This window comes from Mus caroli, chromosome 13 (assembly GCF_900094665.2).
Source record: "Mus caroli chromosome 13, CAROLI_EIJ_v1.1, whole genome shotgun sequence".
In the NCBI taxonomy this organism is placed as follows: domain Eukaryota; kingdom Metazoa; phylum Chordata; class Mammalia; order Rodentia; family Muridae; genus Mus; species Mus caroli.
In genome coordinates this window covers 50,403,018-50,419,439 of record NC_034582.1, presented here as the reverse complement: position 1 = coordinate 50,419,439, position 16,422 = coordinate 50,403,018, and the positions used below count along the sequence as shown (strand labels likewise).

Genomic DNA, 16,422 nt, shown 5'->3' with positions numbered 1-16,422 from the left:
GTAGTCTGGCCTCACTCCAGGCTGCCCTCAAATACGCCACTAGAGGCTGTGGCACAGAGCCTACAGGCCTCCTTCCTGTCTACCTTGCTTGCCCAACCAGCCTCCCTCTGTCTAGCTCCACCCACCTGTCCAGGTGAAGTTTCTGGGCTAGAGTTCGCCAGTCGGCGCCCCGGCTGCAGGGTGGGTCCAGGCTGGTAATGATCTTTTGCCGAATGAGGAAGGGGATCTTGAAGGCACTGGGGCCCACCAGGGCTGGGACCCCCCCTTCACTCTCCAGAGCCAGCAAGTCAGCAAACCTCGTGTCCTGTATCATGGGATGTTTGCAACAGGTACCAGTTAGAACTCCGATCCCTGCTGCCTCGGCCAGGGGAGTTTCCAGGTAACCCCAGACAATTGGGGGCAGCAGGGCATCCTCTCCCTGGTACACCAGGGCTTTACTCTTTGGATCTCAGAGACGGAGTCACCTGGCCACAGTCGGTGACAGAGAAAGCCTCCCCGCTCCCAACACTATTGCTCTGCTGACCATCCACGGCTATGCTCTCAGCTCAGTGCCTGCTGCCCCAAATGCCTTCTCCCAACCCTGCAGTCTGTCAGATTCCCGCACCTACTTATCCTTTGGGGCCCGGTGCCAAGTCCCTCTTTAGGGAAGCACTCCAGAGCCCCCAGGACAATTCTACCTCCTCCCGCTCCTCATATAGCACCTACACCTATGTCCCCAGAAACTTGGAAGAAGCTAGAAGGGGCAGCTCAAGTTAGGCCGATGGCTGGTGGGCGGTTACGCGCAGAGGTGGAGCCTGCCTGGGACGGTCGGTACTAGGAGCACACCATCTCGTCGCCCACCTTAGTGATGTTAAAGTTGATGTTGAAGCTCTGTCCATCTCCCTCTACCTGCCACACCCACACCTTGCAGGCCAGGTCGCTGGTGCTGGCATTGACGCGCTCCAGGGTGAAGGTGCAGTGCAGATACTGCTGAGTGCCATTCCAGATGTGGTAAAAAGGGATCTCCTGCGGAGAGGGGCAAAGAGGAGGCGTCAAGTATGCCCAGCGCCAGCCCCTGGAGCGCTCTGGTCGTGGGCTCGGGGTCTCACCTGGTAGCTGACAAGGAGCTTGCTCTTCCACAGGGAGCTGGGCACGTCGTGGATGGACAGACGTAGGTTGTGATAACTGTCTTTGAAGTGCAGGACACGGGGCTCCTGGATCAGCTGTCCACCCAGCTGCTTCTCCAGCTGCACCACCTCCTGCAGTGCCCGGGGTGGTCAGCAAGGCCCGACAGTAGGAGCAAACCCTCCCTGTTACCCCCAAGACAAGGCAGTTGGATGCCGAGGGCTGGGTGGTCCGCCAACGGGGCAGTACCTTGAGAGCATCGTGGGTGTCGTGCAGGCAGTACACTCGGATGTTGTACTCGAGGGACGTACAGGCCACAGGGGCAAACAGAAGGAGCCTGAGGCGCTTGGTGGCAGCCACGCTGAGGGCCTCTCCCACCAGCGCAAAGCGGCCTAGCTGCTCCGTGAAGACATAGCAGGCCCCGGCCTCCAGCTGGCAGTAGTAGAGATGAGAGGGCGACTCCTCACCAAGGTGCAGCACGTCCTGTGGGCGGGGCCTCGTGGGTCAGTGCCTAACCAACTTAGGAGTCCCTAGAGCCTCCGGGCCACCCTCAGCTCAGTTTGGGGAAACTCGAGACCACATAGCTGCCAAAGGAATGGGAGGCCATGCCCGCTGTGGGGCCGGTGTTTTGGTAGGGTGGCCTCAGGTACTCTTCCCGACTCACCTCCCAGCTGCCCTCACAGGACTGCTTTTTGAGGCGCAGGCTCCAGCTGTCAGGACTGGGCTCCCCGCAGTGGTCCATGGCAAGGATGACTGGCCGGGTGAGCAGGACTCCTGGGGGTCCACAGCTAACGATAGGACTCAGCAGGGTCTGACAGCCAGCTAGGGGCAACCTCAAGTGGGGAAACATGGGTGGAGAGGGAAAGGCGTCAGTGGCCAGTCCTAGAGACTATAGGGTTAGGAAATGGACTCTGCAGTGGGGTGGTTGACACCTTAAGGACGGAAGTTGCAAATCAGGGTGAGCTTAAGTGTGCCTCATCCCCTGTGCTCCCTCGGGCCAGGTCAAAACAGGTACAGCAGTGCTGGGCGAGGGATTGGGGTGGTTCCAGCGATAGGAGGTGTGTGCCCTCCCGCCCCCCCCCCCACAGCAGGGCAGGGCACACACCTCACGTCTTCTGGCTTGTGGAGAGTGAGGTAGATCTCATAGATCTTTCCTCGGGGGATGGCGTCCGGGGGTATGAGGAGGCTGATTCCTGTAAAAGCAGAGGGGTCACGGCTTGTGGCTACAGATACCCAATACCCCAGCCACTAGCCAGATCCATGAGTTTCCTCTTCAGATACCCTTGTCTGGGGACAGAGGTGTTTCAAGGACTGCCATACTGTCCCACCACCCACATAGGCACGACTCTGAGTCAGGGAGACTCCAAGAACATCTGAGGCAACCCAGCTAGAGGCTTAAGTAGGGCAAGAAGACACCAAGGAAGCTCATCGCACCTCCTGTTCCGTTCTTTGGGACCAGGGTACTTTCTGCTTAAAACCTTCCCCATCTTCCAGGCCTGCCATGGAAGGCCCTTGACTGTCATCCTAGCAGTCGGTCCCTCTGCCCAACTTTGCTACATTCAGCGGTTCCAGAACAGGGTCCTTTGGTCTTGTTCAAGCTCCTCCCCCCTTAGTCCTGTCCCCTCTAAGAACTGGTCTCTTCCTGTCACTGTCTCCATCCTTGCGGGGCTGGGGGGGGGGCAGGTCTATAACAGCCCTCAAGGGCCAAGATCTACAGCTCCAATGTCATCCTGGTCTGTTGATGCGCCTCTGCCCCAGGAGTGGTATCTGTGTGGAGGAAAGGGAGTTTTGTGGTGGAGACAGCAAGGGCAGGGCTGAGACATCACGGAGAGCAGCATTGAGGTCCTGCTCTGAGGACAGGACAAGGGGAGACATTCTGTGACTTTGCCCCTAAAGCAGCAGATAGCTCCACTGTTTGCTGGGCTGGACTCTCAGGCTGTTCAAGGGCTATGTAAGGACACTTATACTCTACAAACACACAGTGATGGTTCCATAGGGTCACACAGCCTCCCGACACTGAAGCTGTCAAGTGGTTTAAGTGTGCTCTACGACGTGTACCTGTCGGTGTCTTACCACCGAGTGATGGGTGACTGTCTCACAGACAGCTCGAACCCAGAAGAGGGAACCTCGTGGCCATGTGCTCGCATCTTTTGCTTCCTTCACTAACCTGTGCTGACCGTAGAACCTGATGCTGCCCAGAGTCGGGGGCAGTCACACACCTCCTGGTGTGAATGCCTGCTGGAGAGGAGTATTCAAGACTGAATACTCATGCTGGCCACTCAGAAAGCTAAGAGGAAAAAGGGCACTAGCTTTCTCAGTCCAGCAAGGAGAGAGGCAACTAGACAACAGAGAGGGACACGGGGGTGGGCACACTGCAGGGGCCACCGAATACCCACCATCTGTCTGCCTTTTTGTTACAGCTAACAGGGACCAGCTCGCTTCACTGAGCTATGAGAATTCTCATGTCCTGTCCTGAGGGGTGTATGAAGCACAGGCAGCAACAACAGATGAGCCAGGAGGAAAGGTAGAGAGACCATTACTTATGAGCCAGGGACAGTGTCATGTGTTCAGGTGCCAACGGTCTGTAGTGGCTGTCACATACAGAACTGCATATAGGAGGGAAAAGCACACAGCGGCTAGCCAGCAGTGGGTGGGTTGCATTAGCCTTGTCACTGGGGCTCTGTAGAGAGTAACTGGGAACCTTAGAAGGGATTGAGTGGGAGGGGGCATAATCAACTCTAGATTCATTCAGTAAATGTGTAGATGCCGGGGTTGAGGTAAGGGAGGTACTAGCCTGGGTGTGGTGACGCACCAGGGCAGGATGAGGAGCAGGAGGAGACAGGAGCTATTGGGAAGGGGGAGCACGCAACATCATGTGATACAGCTGACTCGTGGCGAGGGGGTGGGGATAGAAAGAGCAGGAGCCCAAGGTGACCCCAGGCCAGTTTCTAGCTTAAGCAATGACACTGTGCCAACGGTGAGCCGGGGAAAGCCAGGGAGGAGGTAGCTGAGGGAAAGGGTGGGAGACGGTTCTGTTTTCGGCACAAAGACTCCGAGGTGCTGTGAGACAGGCAGATGGAGCTGTCCAAGAGGCAGCTGAATGCAGAGTTCCAATGCTCTGCAAGAACTGGGGGCTGGGACGGAGGAGTAGGTGAGATCACTCAGAAATGGCACGGGCGGAAATGGGGGTGGGGTGGGGAGGGGTATCCCTGAGGAATGCCTATACCGGAACAGCCAGAGATGGGCAAGAGCAGGAGTATGTGGGGTCACCTAAGGAGAGGGAACAGAGAATGTCAGAGTGGGGTGGTCAGCCTTGTCAGAGGTTGCAGAGATTTCTCCAAAGATGGCCTTTGGAGGGTCTGTGGATCTTCTAACGAGAGGTCTCAGGGATCCTGTCTGAGGCACTTCTGTGGATGAGATTGAGGATGCTGGGAGGGGGCGGGTTCTAAGGGGTGCTCTGCTGTCTTGTTTTGTGAGCCTCTGGGGTCTGGTGTTAGGGCCCGATGCAGCACCTATCAACATGTAAGGCTGACTGTGTGATAAATGAATAGACAATCCTTTCGTGTCCACAAGCAACAAGGAGACCCTTTCCACAGCTTTGCTATAGCGCCAACTGCATCCTTTCCTATACTGGCCAGACTGGGCCACCCTGCACGAGGCTGGTGCACTCTGGGACGGAAAGATGACAAGACTAGTCTTACCTCTCATGCTCCCTGGGGAGTTTTAGGGGCCTACCTGTGTTAGGGATCATCAGCCGGCCCCCGAGGAAGTTGAAGGTCCCATAGGCCATGTTGCTGGTACCGCGGGGCAGAGAACGAAAGTAGTTTTGGGTGGAGAGGCGGGAGACGAAGTCCTCAGCCTCAGAGGTGGGGGAGCTGTGGTGCAGCGTATGGCGGCCACTGCCCAGTGGGCTGAGCAGGTGACCATTAGAGAGCTGGAACTTGGGGCTGGGTCCATCCTGCCGGGGACACAGGCTGCCCTGGTAGGTGGTCGTGGTGGTGCTGAGGTCCGGTTGGATGGTGAGCAGATGGGGATTGTCTACAGGATAAAGATGGATTCAGGTGGCGACTCCCCCCATCAACAGCCCTTGCCTTGGGGGTGCTCAGGCAGGAGAGCAGGGGTAGGTGGCACCTCACCTGCTTTGCTGGGCTTGATGCTGACAGGCTGGAAGCCTGAGGTAAGGATGGATGAGTCAGCCACATCTGAGTCCAGTCCTTCTTTCTTGCGGCAGTAGATGAGGACGAGGACCAGCAGCAGCAAGATGAGGCACACGGCCACGGCGACGAGGCCGATGTAGAGAGCCACGTCCTCGGGGCCGGAAGCAGCTGCAAGAGAAAGCGTGGTCTTGAGAATGGCAGGGATGTAGGGGCTTCAGAGGAGAGGCCCATGGTTTATCCCCAGGAGAATAGGATCTCAGCACCCCCTGGGCGGTGGGCACGCGGCAGGGAGCGTGGTATTGGTGGGTACATCCTAGTTCTATACCCACCACAACCTTGCTTGGGATTGAGCAAGTCATGCCCTCACAGGCAGAGTGGAGGAGGGGAAGAGCTACTTCGCCGGAGTGAGTGGTGGTATATCCTTGGCTCCTAGGCTGGGGGTCAGGGTGTCTGGGGCAAGGTGAAGTCCTGGGAGACCCTAAGTATGGTGCTATAGTTTGCACATGCCTGCCTAAGGATTCATATTGACAGGTGTGGTCCCCACTGTGGCAATATGAGCTGCAGTGGGACCTTTTAGGAGGTGGGCCCCAGTGGGGAGGCATTACATCATTGTGAGTGCTGCTCTTAGACCATGGGGCTGTCCATCTCTCCGTGTCTACCTGTCTCTGTGTCTGTCTTTCTCTCTTCCTGACACATGATCTCCCTCTTGTCTACAGCACTGATGTGGTACTATCTGCCACCGAGCAATGTGGCTTGGGGTGGAAGGCACATTTGCCAGAGCCAGCATCACGCTATTTGGAATTTGAGCCTCTAAAACTAATAAATTTCTTTTGCTAGTTCATTATAGAAATAGAAAATAGGCAGATACATGGGTGGTCAGTTTCTCAGGTGTTTCCAGGACAGTGTGTAAGCCCTTGTGTAGACCACCAGCCCTGAAACTGGGGTGGGTGGGGGACCAACTGCTTGGAGGAAGCACTATCGATTTTTAAGGGTTTTGCATAATGGAAGAAATGTCCATCAGAAAGGAATTGACACAGATAATTAGGTTTTTAATTGAAAGAACAGGGGAGGGTGTAGTCTAAAGGAAAAAAAAATCCAACAGAGATCTTTAATTGTTAGTTATGGCCTTGTAATTAACAGTCCTCACAAGCCCAGCACCCCCACAGGACTTATGTGTGAGCTTGGGGGACGGGATAATTTCAAAGCCGCGGGGGAGCAGTTGGGTGTACAGGGGTCAAGATTCACATCTGCGTGTGTCTCAGGGGGAAGGTGGTGTGTCTGTGTAACACAGGGAAGAGTGTGCTAGAGATGAAAGGGACCCCTGCGCTCCCAAGCTTTGGAGAGACACAGGCAGGAGAGTGGCTGCCCTGACCACAGCCTATAGGGCTGTCAGACAGAGTGAGCCCTGGGGCAGGGAAGACTCACTGTGCAAGCAGAGGTCACTGGTACAGTTGCGGGTGTCCAGGTCAGCACCCCGGCACTCCTCACCTCCGTTGCGGGGCGCTGGGTCGGAGCACTCCCGGCTCCGCCAGTGGGTGCAGTCAAGCCCGCAGGCTGACCACTTACTCCATGGGCTCCAGCTCCCATCCACTGGACAAGAGAGACAGGCAGAGATGGAATGGAACAGTCAGCTTAGGAGGCTGGCCTGGGTGGCCGGCCTGGGTGGCCCCGCTAGTCATCTGGACCAGGCAGGGCCTGGGCTTGGGTACAATGCCAGGGTCAGACCCTCTGATCGGTCGGACCTTGAGTGTCCAGCTAGCCTTGATGACACATGCTAATGACAAGGAGACGCAATGATGCTGGGGCCTGCTCGGCTCTCTCCACCCAAGGAGGCTGTCCCCGTCCTGAGGCGGTAAGGGCTCCTAGTCACACGATGGCCCTTCTGGTCCAGGCACAGGTGGATTGTGCAGCCCCAGGCCGAGCCTAGATCCTGTCCTAAAACTGCACCTTAGACCCTAAACCGAGCCCTTGACTCTGACCACACTGCACCCTGATCCCCACCTCAGACTGAGCCTGGCCCTGTGTGTGGCAGGCGGGTGGGATGGAGCCATGGGGGAGGGGGCGGGCAGGCTGGTGGGTGCGATGGAGCCAGGCCACGGAGATGGCGTGGTGAGGAACGATGCAGGAGTCGGTGGCTGCCGGTACCTGGGCACAGAGTGGCGCAGGCTGTTTTCTGGACATTCTGCCCCTCACAGAAGGCGCCCCCGTTGAGAGGTGCCGGGTTGGTGCAGCTCCGGCTCCGTTTCTGCCAGCCACGCCCACAGCTGGCGCTGCAGACGGACCACTCGGTCCACGTCGACCACCCACCGTTCACTGGCCGGACAGAGAAGGACTGGGGTCAGGGAGCGGGGGCTTCCTCAGACATGCTGGGCCAAGGGATGGGGCAGGAGGGCAAAGTTCCTATAAGCTCGGGGTGAGTGGGCTGCTCCTGTGCCTGGAGAAACCCTGAGGAGGACCAAGCCTAGGCTGCCAGGCCCCAGGGGCTGGCAGAGCCTTTAGATACTCTACTCTTGGCAAGTGTCAGGGTGGCCAGACTAAACTGCAAGTCACAGGGCACCTCCAGCTAGAACCCAGCTTCTTGAAGAGCAGCTCCTATCCGACCTCCTTCTGCTCTTGGGGGAGGGAGGCATCTCATTCTGAGGCTCTCTATCCCATTCCGGGGACCAAGACACCCAAGGTTGATGTGTTAAGTCCCTCTGAGCCTCCTCTTGTCTCTTGCACCATGCTCCCCACTCACAAGTGACCCACATGTCCCATCCCTTTGCCCAGATACACTTCTGCTCTCTTTCCTAGTCAGGCCACTGTCTGGTTAGCCTGGTTCTTGCTCCACGCCTTTCCGTCCTCTGAGCCACACACCAAGTCCCTGTTGGCACCTCAGTACCTCTTCCTGTGTCTGGGGAGCCCAGGACCCACCATAAACAATGACGGCCGCAGAGGCGCTTCGGCGACGGGCCACGATGTTCTTGGCCACGCAGGTGTAGTTGGCAGTGTCGGCCAGGCGGGCCTGCCGCACGACTAGGCTGTGCTCCCGTGTGATGTACACATTGGGGTCGAGGGAGGGGTCCACGAGGTCCTCATTTCGGAGCCACTCCACCTAGGGGGAGAAGCCAGTGACACTACATGGCTGGCCTGTGCTGGCCTGAACAGGGTATAGAGCGACCACTGGGGAGGTGGCAGCCAGGAGTCTGAGTTTTAGGTAGGATAGAGGTCTGGGAAGCCCGCACCCTCCACTCACCTCAGCTGGGGGGATTCCTTCCGGGGGGCGACAAGGTAGCACAATGCCTTGCTCCAGTGACACTTCCTTGGCCAGCGGCTCCTGCTCAAAGTTCTTGCGCAAATCTGGAGGAGGAAAGCCAGCGCCTGGATCAGCTGGCCCTTGGCCCTGCAGAAGTCATGACGCATGCCCGAAGGAGGTGCCATGTGCATTGGGGAATGTGGGGTGATTTGTGTTCCTAGGCACTGCCTCTACCCATCAAGGTGAGGCTGTGACCTCCAGGAAGCCTGCCGCCCTCTCTTCAGGGGATACCTTCTAGTGACCATGCCCGGATGCCACAGGCCTGGTCCAGTACTCACAGGCAATCCGGATGTAGGCCTTCTGGCTTTTGGTGGTTCCCGAGGAGCTCCATGCCACACACTGGCACCAGTACTCCTCCAGCCCAAATACTTTCTCAACCTGCTGCCTCGATACGTTGATCCGGACCTCCATGGTTGGCAATCCTGCTGGGTTCAGAGGCCACACTGAGTCTCCCTGTCCCAAATGGTTGATGCCCCCACACCACCTACAGCAGCTTATAGACACTGTGAGCTTCCCGCTGCCTGGAGGGAACTCCAGGGATGCTGCTGGCTTATCTCCTGGATGTAAGCAGTACGGCTTCTAGAAAGTTCCATTTGTTCTACTTTGTCACCTGAGGCCTGTCTCAAGGAAGTCACCAGTAGGAAGGTCTCTAAAGTGGTTACTCTCAAGTGGAGCTTTGGGTATCAGGCTGAGAGAGCAAGTGGGAAACAGACAGGCTGAGTGAGTTCGTTGTAGCTAGGAGAGGAAGGGTAGGGAAGTCTGCTTGCCTCCCTGGAGGGCCAGCAGGGAGATCTGACAGGTGATAATGTAACAGCTATTAGCATTACAGCTGCTAGGCAGGATGGGAATAGACTCCTGGGACTCAGGGTTTCCCACATGCCAGGGTGGTATCTCACCCATGCCGTTCCTTCCCTTCCTACCCCGTGCTCCATGGGGGTGCTCCACTGGATAAAGAAGCAGGTGCAGAGGAACACGAGGTTTGCCCCAAGCACCAGGGTGCTCTGAATCCAGTATGAGGACATTGGGCTCACCTGGGTGGCCTAAGTGTGCTCACCCCCTGGTTGGGGGTGACAGTACAAGAGGTAAGGTCAGCAGGCAGGGGTTGGGGGGAAGGGCTCTGGTGGTCGGAGGGTCTGGGTGTGCCAGGAGAGACCCCTCTCCCACCCCACTCAGATCTCCACCTTCTGCAATATCTAGAACCAGACACTGGGGTTCTTGGAGGGAGGGGGTTGGTCTCCCTGACAACCCAGAATGGGGGAATGCCCTTCTGTCCCAAAGCCCCCTGCCACCCCTGGTCTGCAGCCAAAACTACTGTCCCAGGAGTGAGAAAAGACTGTTTGTTTCCAATTTCTCCTCCTCCTGACCCCAATTTCCCTTGGGTCACTGGCTTATCAGAAAGAGAGAGAGAGGCCAGCCGCCAATGTGTTTCCATTGTTAACAGAGAAATTCAATTAGGGTTGCATTGCAGGAGCAGTGAGCCCAGCTGAGCCTGTCGAGCTGGGAGACTGTTTTCCTTCTTCATTTTTCTAACATGGCTCCCTGACCCCTTCCCAGACCCGCCTGTGGAGTCTCTCCAGCTTAGCACTGGCTGGCCCCTGGCTAGTTCTCTCAGATTGTGTTAGGCTAGGGGTGCCTCTGGCGGTGATGACCACTAGGCTATTCACCTCTGCTCTGGATCCCCTCCCAGTCTTCCTTCTCTCTGGGGTGTGGGGTTGGGTGGAGCCAAGAGCCAAGCTGCCCTTTCCAGGGCCTGGGTGCAGGAGAAAAGCCCTGGGTACCAGCTATCTGCCAAGCACGCATGAACGTGATGGAGCCTCTGAGATTGAGCCATGAGTCTGAGAGGAGCAGGGTCTCCTCTCCCTTCTTCCTGTCTCAGGGTCAGGGATGGAAAACCTCTAGAACATTCTGACCTGGGGAGCTAAGTGTCCTCTGGGTGCACATTTATGCCTATTTATGGCCCTCAAGCAGCAGTCACCCACAATTCCAGGGCGGCTCAGCCTGGGAGCAGCAGTACTAAACGAAAGTACTGTCTTCCTTTGTTTAGTCCTTCTTCAATCCCCCTTCCACAGGGGCCAAGTTTATTCATGAGGACTTAGCTTCAGGCAGCACCTTGGCAGAGGAAACCCTTGAGATAACCCACGCTCTGAGAGCAGAGGTGGGAGACCCTGCCCTGCCCTCCAGCTGGTCATTAAGGAGCCTGGTTCTAAGTGGGTCGTACAGTCTCAGCTTCCGACAAGGAAATACAAGCAGTTGCCAGCCTTGGAGAGCAAGGAGGAAGTGGCTGGACTAGGGGCAGAATATGTGTGTGAATGAAGAGGTAGACAAATGGAGACGTGGAGACGTGCTGAGTGTTTCTGGGAGATGAAGGATTGGCTGGGTGCTCTGAGGTCAGAGTGGAGCTCTCCTCTCTGATTCCAATAAGCACGTGGTATAACGTAATAAATTATAGCCCATCCCAGAGGCCGGTGCTTGCATTTATAGATTCCAGGCTTCCCTTGGCCTTCTGGATGGGAAGCGAAGGCAAATGATTGGCATTTGTCTCTTGTGAGAGTCCCCTTTGCCACCCTATCCCTTACCACATGAATAAACGGGGCTCAGGTCTGCAATGAACTCTAACCCCTGCCAAGCCTGCCTGACCAGACTGCTTCGGGGTCTATGCACCTGCAAGATGCTCTTGTGTAGGTGAGGAAAGCCTTCTTCTGGCCTCCAGCAGCGAGAAAAACCCAGTGAATTCTGATGCGCTGGCCACTGGAAGGACCAAGACTGGAAGTTCAAGGTAAAAGAGGGACTTGGTAGCAATATGGGACTTGTCTCCATGATTCTGCATCTCTGCTTATCTGAAGGGACAATCACAGGAGCCACGGGGAGTGTAAAATGGGGACTATCAGTATGTGTGTTTCACCAAGGTGCAAGACTGCACCTTGGTCAGAAAGGGCCGGGCACTTAGGACCTCATGACAGCAGAATGTTTGAGATCAAGAGGCTTGGATAGGTCCCCAAAGCCACAGGATGGCTTCGGCTGTAGCTCCCTTCTGCTCAGTCCTTCTCTGAGGTCTTGCCAAGGCTCACCGTGACAGGAAATGGTGCTCTGCCTATGCAGTTACAGGGTTTCTCCACCAACCTGTAAACACCCTTACTCCAAGTTCACAGGCAAAAACATTGAGCCGGGGCCAGGGCGGGCCATGTTGCCTGGAGTTCTCACACCCAGACAATGCAGGCTCTGGAGCTGCACTTAACGGTCATTAGGCCATCGACAATCTCTAATCTTGGGAGGCACCGATACTATCGAGGACTTTCTTGAGCTGTGCTCCCTAGCTCCATCTTGCCCGTGGGAATAAGAGCTGGATCCGCAGTTTGAGAGCCGTGGGGGCTGAAGCTTTAGCACCTAGCTGGCCTGGTGATGAGGATGTGCGGTGATGGCTCAGGGTTGGCAGGAAGGAAGTGGCAGGCAGCAGGTATGGGTTCGGCTGAACAGTGTGGAGTGTGGGGCACAGACAGGAGTCGCTAACCTAGGAAACAGGTCAGGGGAGCCGGCTCTGGGGCTTCTGCTGGTGGGCTGGGGCAAGTGGTGGGGAGGAATCCAGCCTTGTGAACTCTGGTGGCAGGGGATGGGTGTCCTCTCTGTGGGCCAGAAGACCTGCTTGGAGTCCTCTGGTTGTCTCCATAAAGAGACAAGGCCTTAGTTGAAACAGCCTGCCTGTGAGGACTAAGGCACCATCTGAATCTGGGGCTCTTCAGCATTCACAATAGCGAGTGCTTCCAACTGTTCTCCCAGGCCTCAGCCTCGCCATCTGCCCTGCAGGATCCACCCACGGCACAAGCCTGACTACAGCTTTCCTGACATCTGCTTGCATGCCAGGCTCACTTTCCCACCCGACCCCAAGCCATCCTCAAGGGTTGGTGTTCTGCCTTTCACCCCACCCCTTTGGACAGGGGGAACACTCCTTCTGTGGACTTCTAAACCTGGATGCTACCTCTCCTCTGGAGCTCCTTCCTGGGCAGCCACCACCCATTCCTGTTTCCCTGGGGCACCAGCCACACTTTGGGTCACCTCTCTGGATCCTCTCTTTAGCATCTGCATGGTTCTGGTGCCACCCATCTGCCTGGCTGGATGGCACTGAGGCTCATGCATCATGCCAGTGGCCTACATGCCCCAGTGGGCAGTCTCCTTGGGCATGTGCTGTGTCTCAGGCTAGCTGAGGTCTTGTTGGAAAGAGGCACAGGACTTAGCCAGAGGCTCTGTGTGTTAGTAGCTGCCTTTGTGCGCCTTCTTTTGGGAAGTACTGGAAGCCTATTTAGGGCACTCTACCAATGCCCCTCGGACACCTGTTGCCTGAGACCAGGGCTGGTAATGGGGAGATTTGGTGAGGGAACAGGAGGGTACTTCTTGGTTTAGTCTGTACCCTTAGAACCCTTCTGGCCTTTACAGCAGAGTCTTCTTGGGTCTGCTTCTCTTGTCAGCCTTCACACTGGCTCCCGTGTCACCCATAGCTCCGGTCACATCACCCTGTGGTCTTAAGTCCCATAGGTCAGTGGCATCCCTCATGCACCTTCTTTTCTGAGCCATGACCAGAATGTCTATGAGCCTCGAGGAAGCCTCAACTCTGCTCTCCCTTCACTAGGGAAGTCACTCCATCGCCTGCCCTTCTTGGGGGGACTGTGTTCCCAACAGAGGGGATGTGATGTGTAATGCAAGCATGCTTGAACAGAAAGCGGAAAACAGTCAGAGAACGAGTTCTTGTGTGGAACCCACTCCCTTCCACCATGTTTCTCTGCAGGGCTCCTCCAGCCAGGCTGCCCTAATATTGTGCAGCCCTGTTTTGCTGAGACCCTGGGGCACTTCAATGGATGAGTGTGTGTGTGTGGGTTTCCCCTCCTACTTCTCAAGCTGATGTTGGGGGCTCTTCTAGAGAAGGCCTTTGTATATTCATAGGGTGCCAAATGTGGGGGAGTCTGCCTTGCCTGGTGATACCGAAGGCAGTCGACCAGCGGGTTGTTGCACCCTGGTCTTGCTGCTTGCTGGGGCTCACAGACCCTCAGGTGCCTCCACCCAGAGACCCCTACAGGGGACTCACCGCTGCTGCCGTCAGTGCTGCGCTCGATGACGTGATCGACCTGGCGGACCCATTCCCCATTGCACTTGAAGAAGATCTGGGTGGCGGGCACAGCCTTGCACACCAGCAGCACGGGCTTGTTCTTGACAATGTACACATCCTCCGGCTCTACCAGGAAGTGGGGCAGCAGGTCTGGGTTGGCACCAGGCACTGGGTTGGCCACTGTGGCACTCTGCTGGGCACCTGCAAGAGAAAAAAGGGGAGATGTGAGCCAGATCTTAATGGGCTATGCACAGACAGCCTGGTCTCCAGTCAAGCTTAGGTCTTGAACCACCCCCTCCCTGGTCGCCCCCCCCCCCCCGTGGGACCCGGTGGGTGGTAATTTCCACCTACATGGGACTGAAGGCGTTCAATCATGTCTCCTGGACACCTGGCTCCTGTTGAAGTTACTGCTCCCGCAGCCACCACAGATGTATGTGACTATCAGTCACATAGACAATGTCCCAAGCTTCTGGCATTCTGGCTAGACTCCACCCCCACAGTTACCTGACTATAGCCAGATGTGCTCCTCCCCATAGTTACCTGGTAACAGCAAGATAGCCCAGCCCACTATAAGAGGGGCTGCTTGCCCCCCCTAAGCTTTTACCTTTCTTACTCTCTAGCCCTCCTTCTCTCTCTCTCTCTTCCCCCCCTCTCCATGTGGCCATGGCCTGCCTCTCCCTTTCTCTTTCTACCTTCTCTCCTTGCTCTCTGCCTTTCTACAATAAAGCTCTATAATCATAGACTGTCTCTGATCATGAAGGCCCACTGTGCTTGAACAATGGGATAGGCTTTCTCCTAACAAGCCACGTCTAACCTCCCACTAGAAGGCCATCCTGTGCTCCAGCCACTGACATGAACAAGGACTCTTGCCTGTGTGGGAACCATCCAGTGCCGCCCCTCCCCCTGCCCTCTCTTCCTTTCATCTCTGGGGCTGAGTGCCGCCCCAGGGCCCCTATTCTGTTCTCAGCTCCTCCGAGGTATCCAGTGTGGGATGCCGGAGGCTGAGAACTTGGTACCTGGGGCTGCCCCTTGTCCACCACCCGTCGTGTGGGGTCAGTGGCTTAACACAGCCAGATGCCCACCCGGGACTGTGTGGAAAGTATACGGCAGTCCTTCCGTATCCGCCCATCCAGAGCACCCGGAACTCTGGCAGAATGCGGGTTCTCTCCTACTCCCCTCTTTCACACACACACACACACACACACACACACACACACACACAAAGGGCCCCGCAGAGGAAAAGTCCAGCTTTGGATGGAGCCAAGTGAATTGCAAGTATAGTTCGGCTGCCTCTCAGCTGGACAAACAAGCCACTGGGCATTCTTTCTGAGCCCGTGTCCTCATCTGCAAGTTGGCATCGGAAAGGGCCCATGACATTCTGAAGGCAGAGAGGCACAGTGAGGCCAAGGCAGGTGCCAGCTCTCAGGAGGCCTCGGAGTCATGAGGTCAACAGAAACTCGGTATTCTTCCAGGGGAAGTTTGGGGGTTTGACCCGGTAGGTGCTTGTCCCAGTAGATCAGTGGTTCTCAACCTTCCTAACACTGCAACCCCCTTAATCCAGTTCTTTATGTTGTGGTGACTCCCCCCCCCCCAAATCATAAAGTGATTTTCTTTGCTTGTTCGTAATTGTAACTCTGTTGCTATTAGGAATTGTAACATAAATATCTGTGTTTGCCTGATGGTCGGTATTAGTTGACCCGTGTGAAAGGGATTGCAACCCACAGGTTGAGAACCACTGATCTGGGTGAAGGTGAAGGGCCTTGACATTTAAGGTATTAAAATTCAATGTGAATGGAGAAAGACAGGGGAGGATGTAGTTTTGAGGGGTGTTGGGCAGAACCACACTGTGATGGGCTGGGGATGTGGTGGGGAGGCCTGGGAGACAGGGCTGATGGGTGACATGGCAGAGTGAATGCCAACAGAGTCCTCATGGAAGTTCCAGGACCTGCACCTCTTTCTGCCTATTCAAGGAGACCTGAAAATGGGTTTTTCTTCTCACTTGAATCCAAACCTACAAGTGACCCCCCCCCCACGTCATCTGTCACTAATTACACGGGTAATTGGCTGTCAGGCCCTTTGTGGAGTTAAAATCTCTCTGTCTGCAGGACATCCAAAGGTGTGGGGAATGCAGCTCACCAAACAGGCCCCAGCTGGTTTGCTGCTAGTGCTTTTCCACCAACACAAAACTGATAGGGGCCTCTAGGCATAAAAAGTGGAGAAACTCCCCAGAAGTGCAGCTACTCTCTGGTACGGGTGAATTTGGGTGAAGTCGCCGGCTTTCCAAAATCTGTGAGATGGGGCCACTCCAGTGACTCATGCGGATTCCTTGTGAGATTGACTGCCCTAGACCAACTCCTCAGGAGGGCAGAGGTCACCCACCAGGTTCCTCTGCTCCCCCTTCCTCTCCCCTACCTCCCAGCCCCCTCTGCTGCCACCCTGTCCTTCCCTCCCGTGACTGTTTCTGTAGATACTCCCTGCATGTTCCAGCAAGACTGCAGTGAAGGCCAAGTGCACAGGCAGGCAGTGGAAATGGAGATGCCCTTCCCAGACCACCCTCTGTTGAGTCCGTGTTAGGCTTGGGGATGTGGAAGATTTGGACAGATAGAGGAAAACCTACACCTTCCATTGCCAGATAGGGGGTCCCTTATCACAGAGCCCCGGCTCTGACCCTGAAGTCAGGAAATGCTCTGGAGAGTCATTCTATGACTCTCTCTCTCTCTCTCTCTCTCTCTCTCTCTCTCTCTCTCTCTCTCTGTGTGTGTGTGTGTGTG

The 16,422-nt window shown here is 56.0% G+C and overlaps 1 protein-coding gene across 4 annotated transcripts in view; it reads right to left on the bottom strand.

The window, feature by feature from the left end:
• Unc5a (unc-5 netrin receptor A) overlaps positions 1–16,422 on the bottom strand; it is a 56,516-nt gene that overhangs the window by 1,233 nt on the left and 38,861 nt on the right. Inside the window, exons 2-15 of one of the 4 annotated variants that reach the window (XM_021179783.2) lie at positions 13,631–13,852; positions 8,835–8,978; positions 8,497–8,600; positions 8,175–8,355; positions 7,407–7,574; positions 6,687–6,851; positions 5,241–5,429; positions 4,840–5,142; positions 2,210–2,297; positions 1,769–1,937; positions 1,354–1,587; positions 1,089–1,238; positions 841–1,005; positions 126–304 (exon numbers count right to left, since the gene is read on the bottom strand). In XM_021179783.2, coding sequence (XP_021035442.1) covers positions 126–304; positions 841–1,005; positions 1,089–1,238; positions 1,354–1,587; positions 1,769–1,937; positions 2,210–2,297; positions 4,840–5,142; positions 5,241–5,429; positions 6,687–6,851; positions 7,407–7,574; positions 8,175–8,355; positions 8,497–8,600; positions 8,835–8,978; positions 13,631–13,852 — 2,461 coding nt within the window. Of the gene's footprint in view, positions 1–125; positions 305–840; positions 1,006–1,088; positions 1,239–1,353; positions 1,588–1,768; positions 1,938–2,209; positions 2,298–4,839; positions 5,143–5,240; positions 5,430–6,686; positions 6,852–7,406; positions 7,575–8,174; positions 8,356–8,496; positions 8,601–8,834; positions 8,982–13,630; positions 13,853–16,422 lie in introns of all 4 variants that reach the window. The other 3 variants (XM_029468530.1, XM_021179784.1, XM_029468531.1) reach the window with 3 other exon arrangements.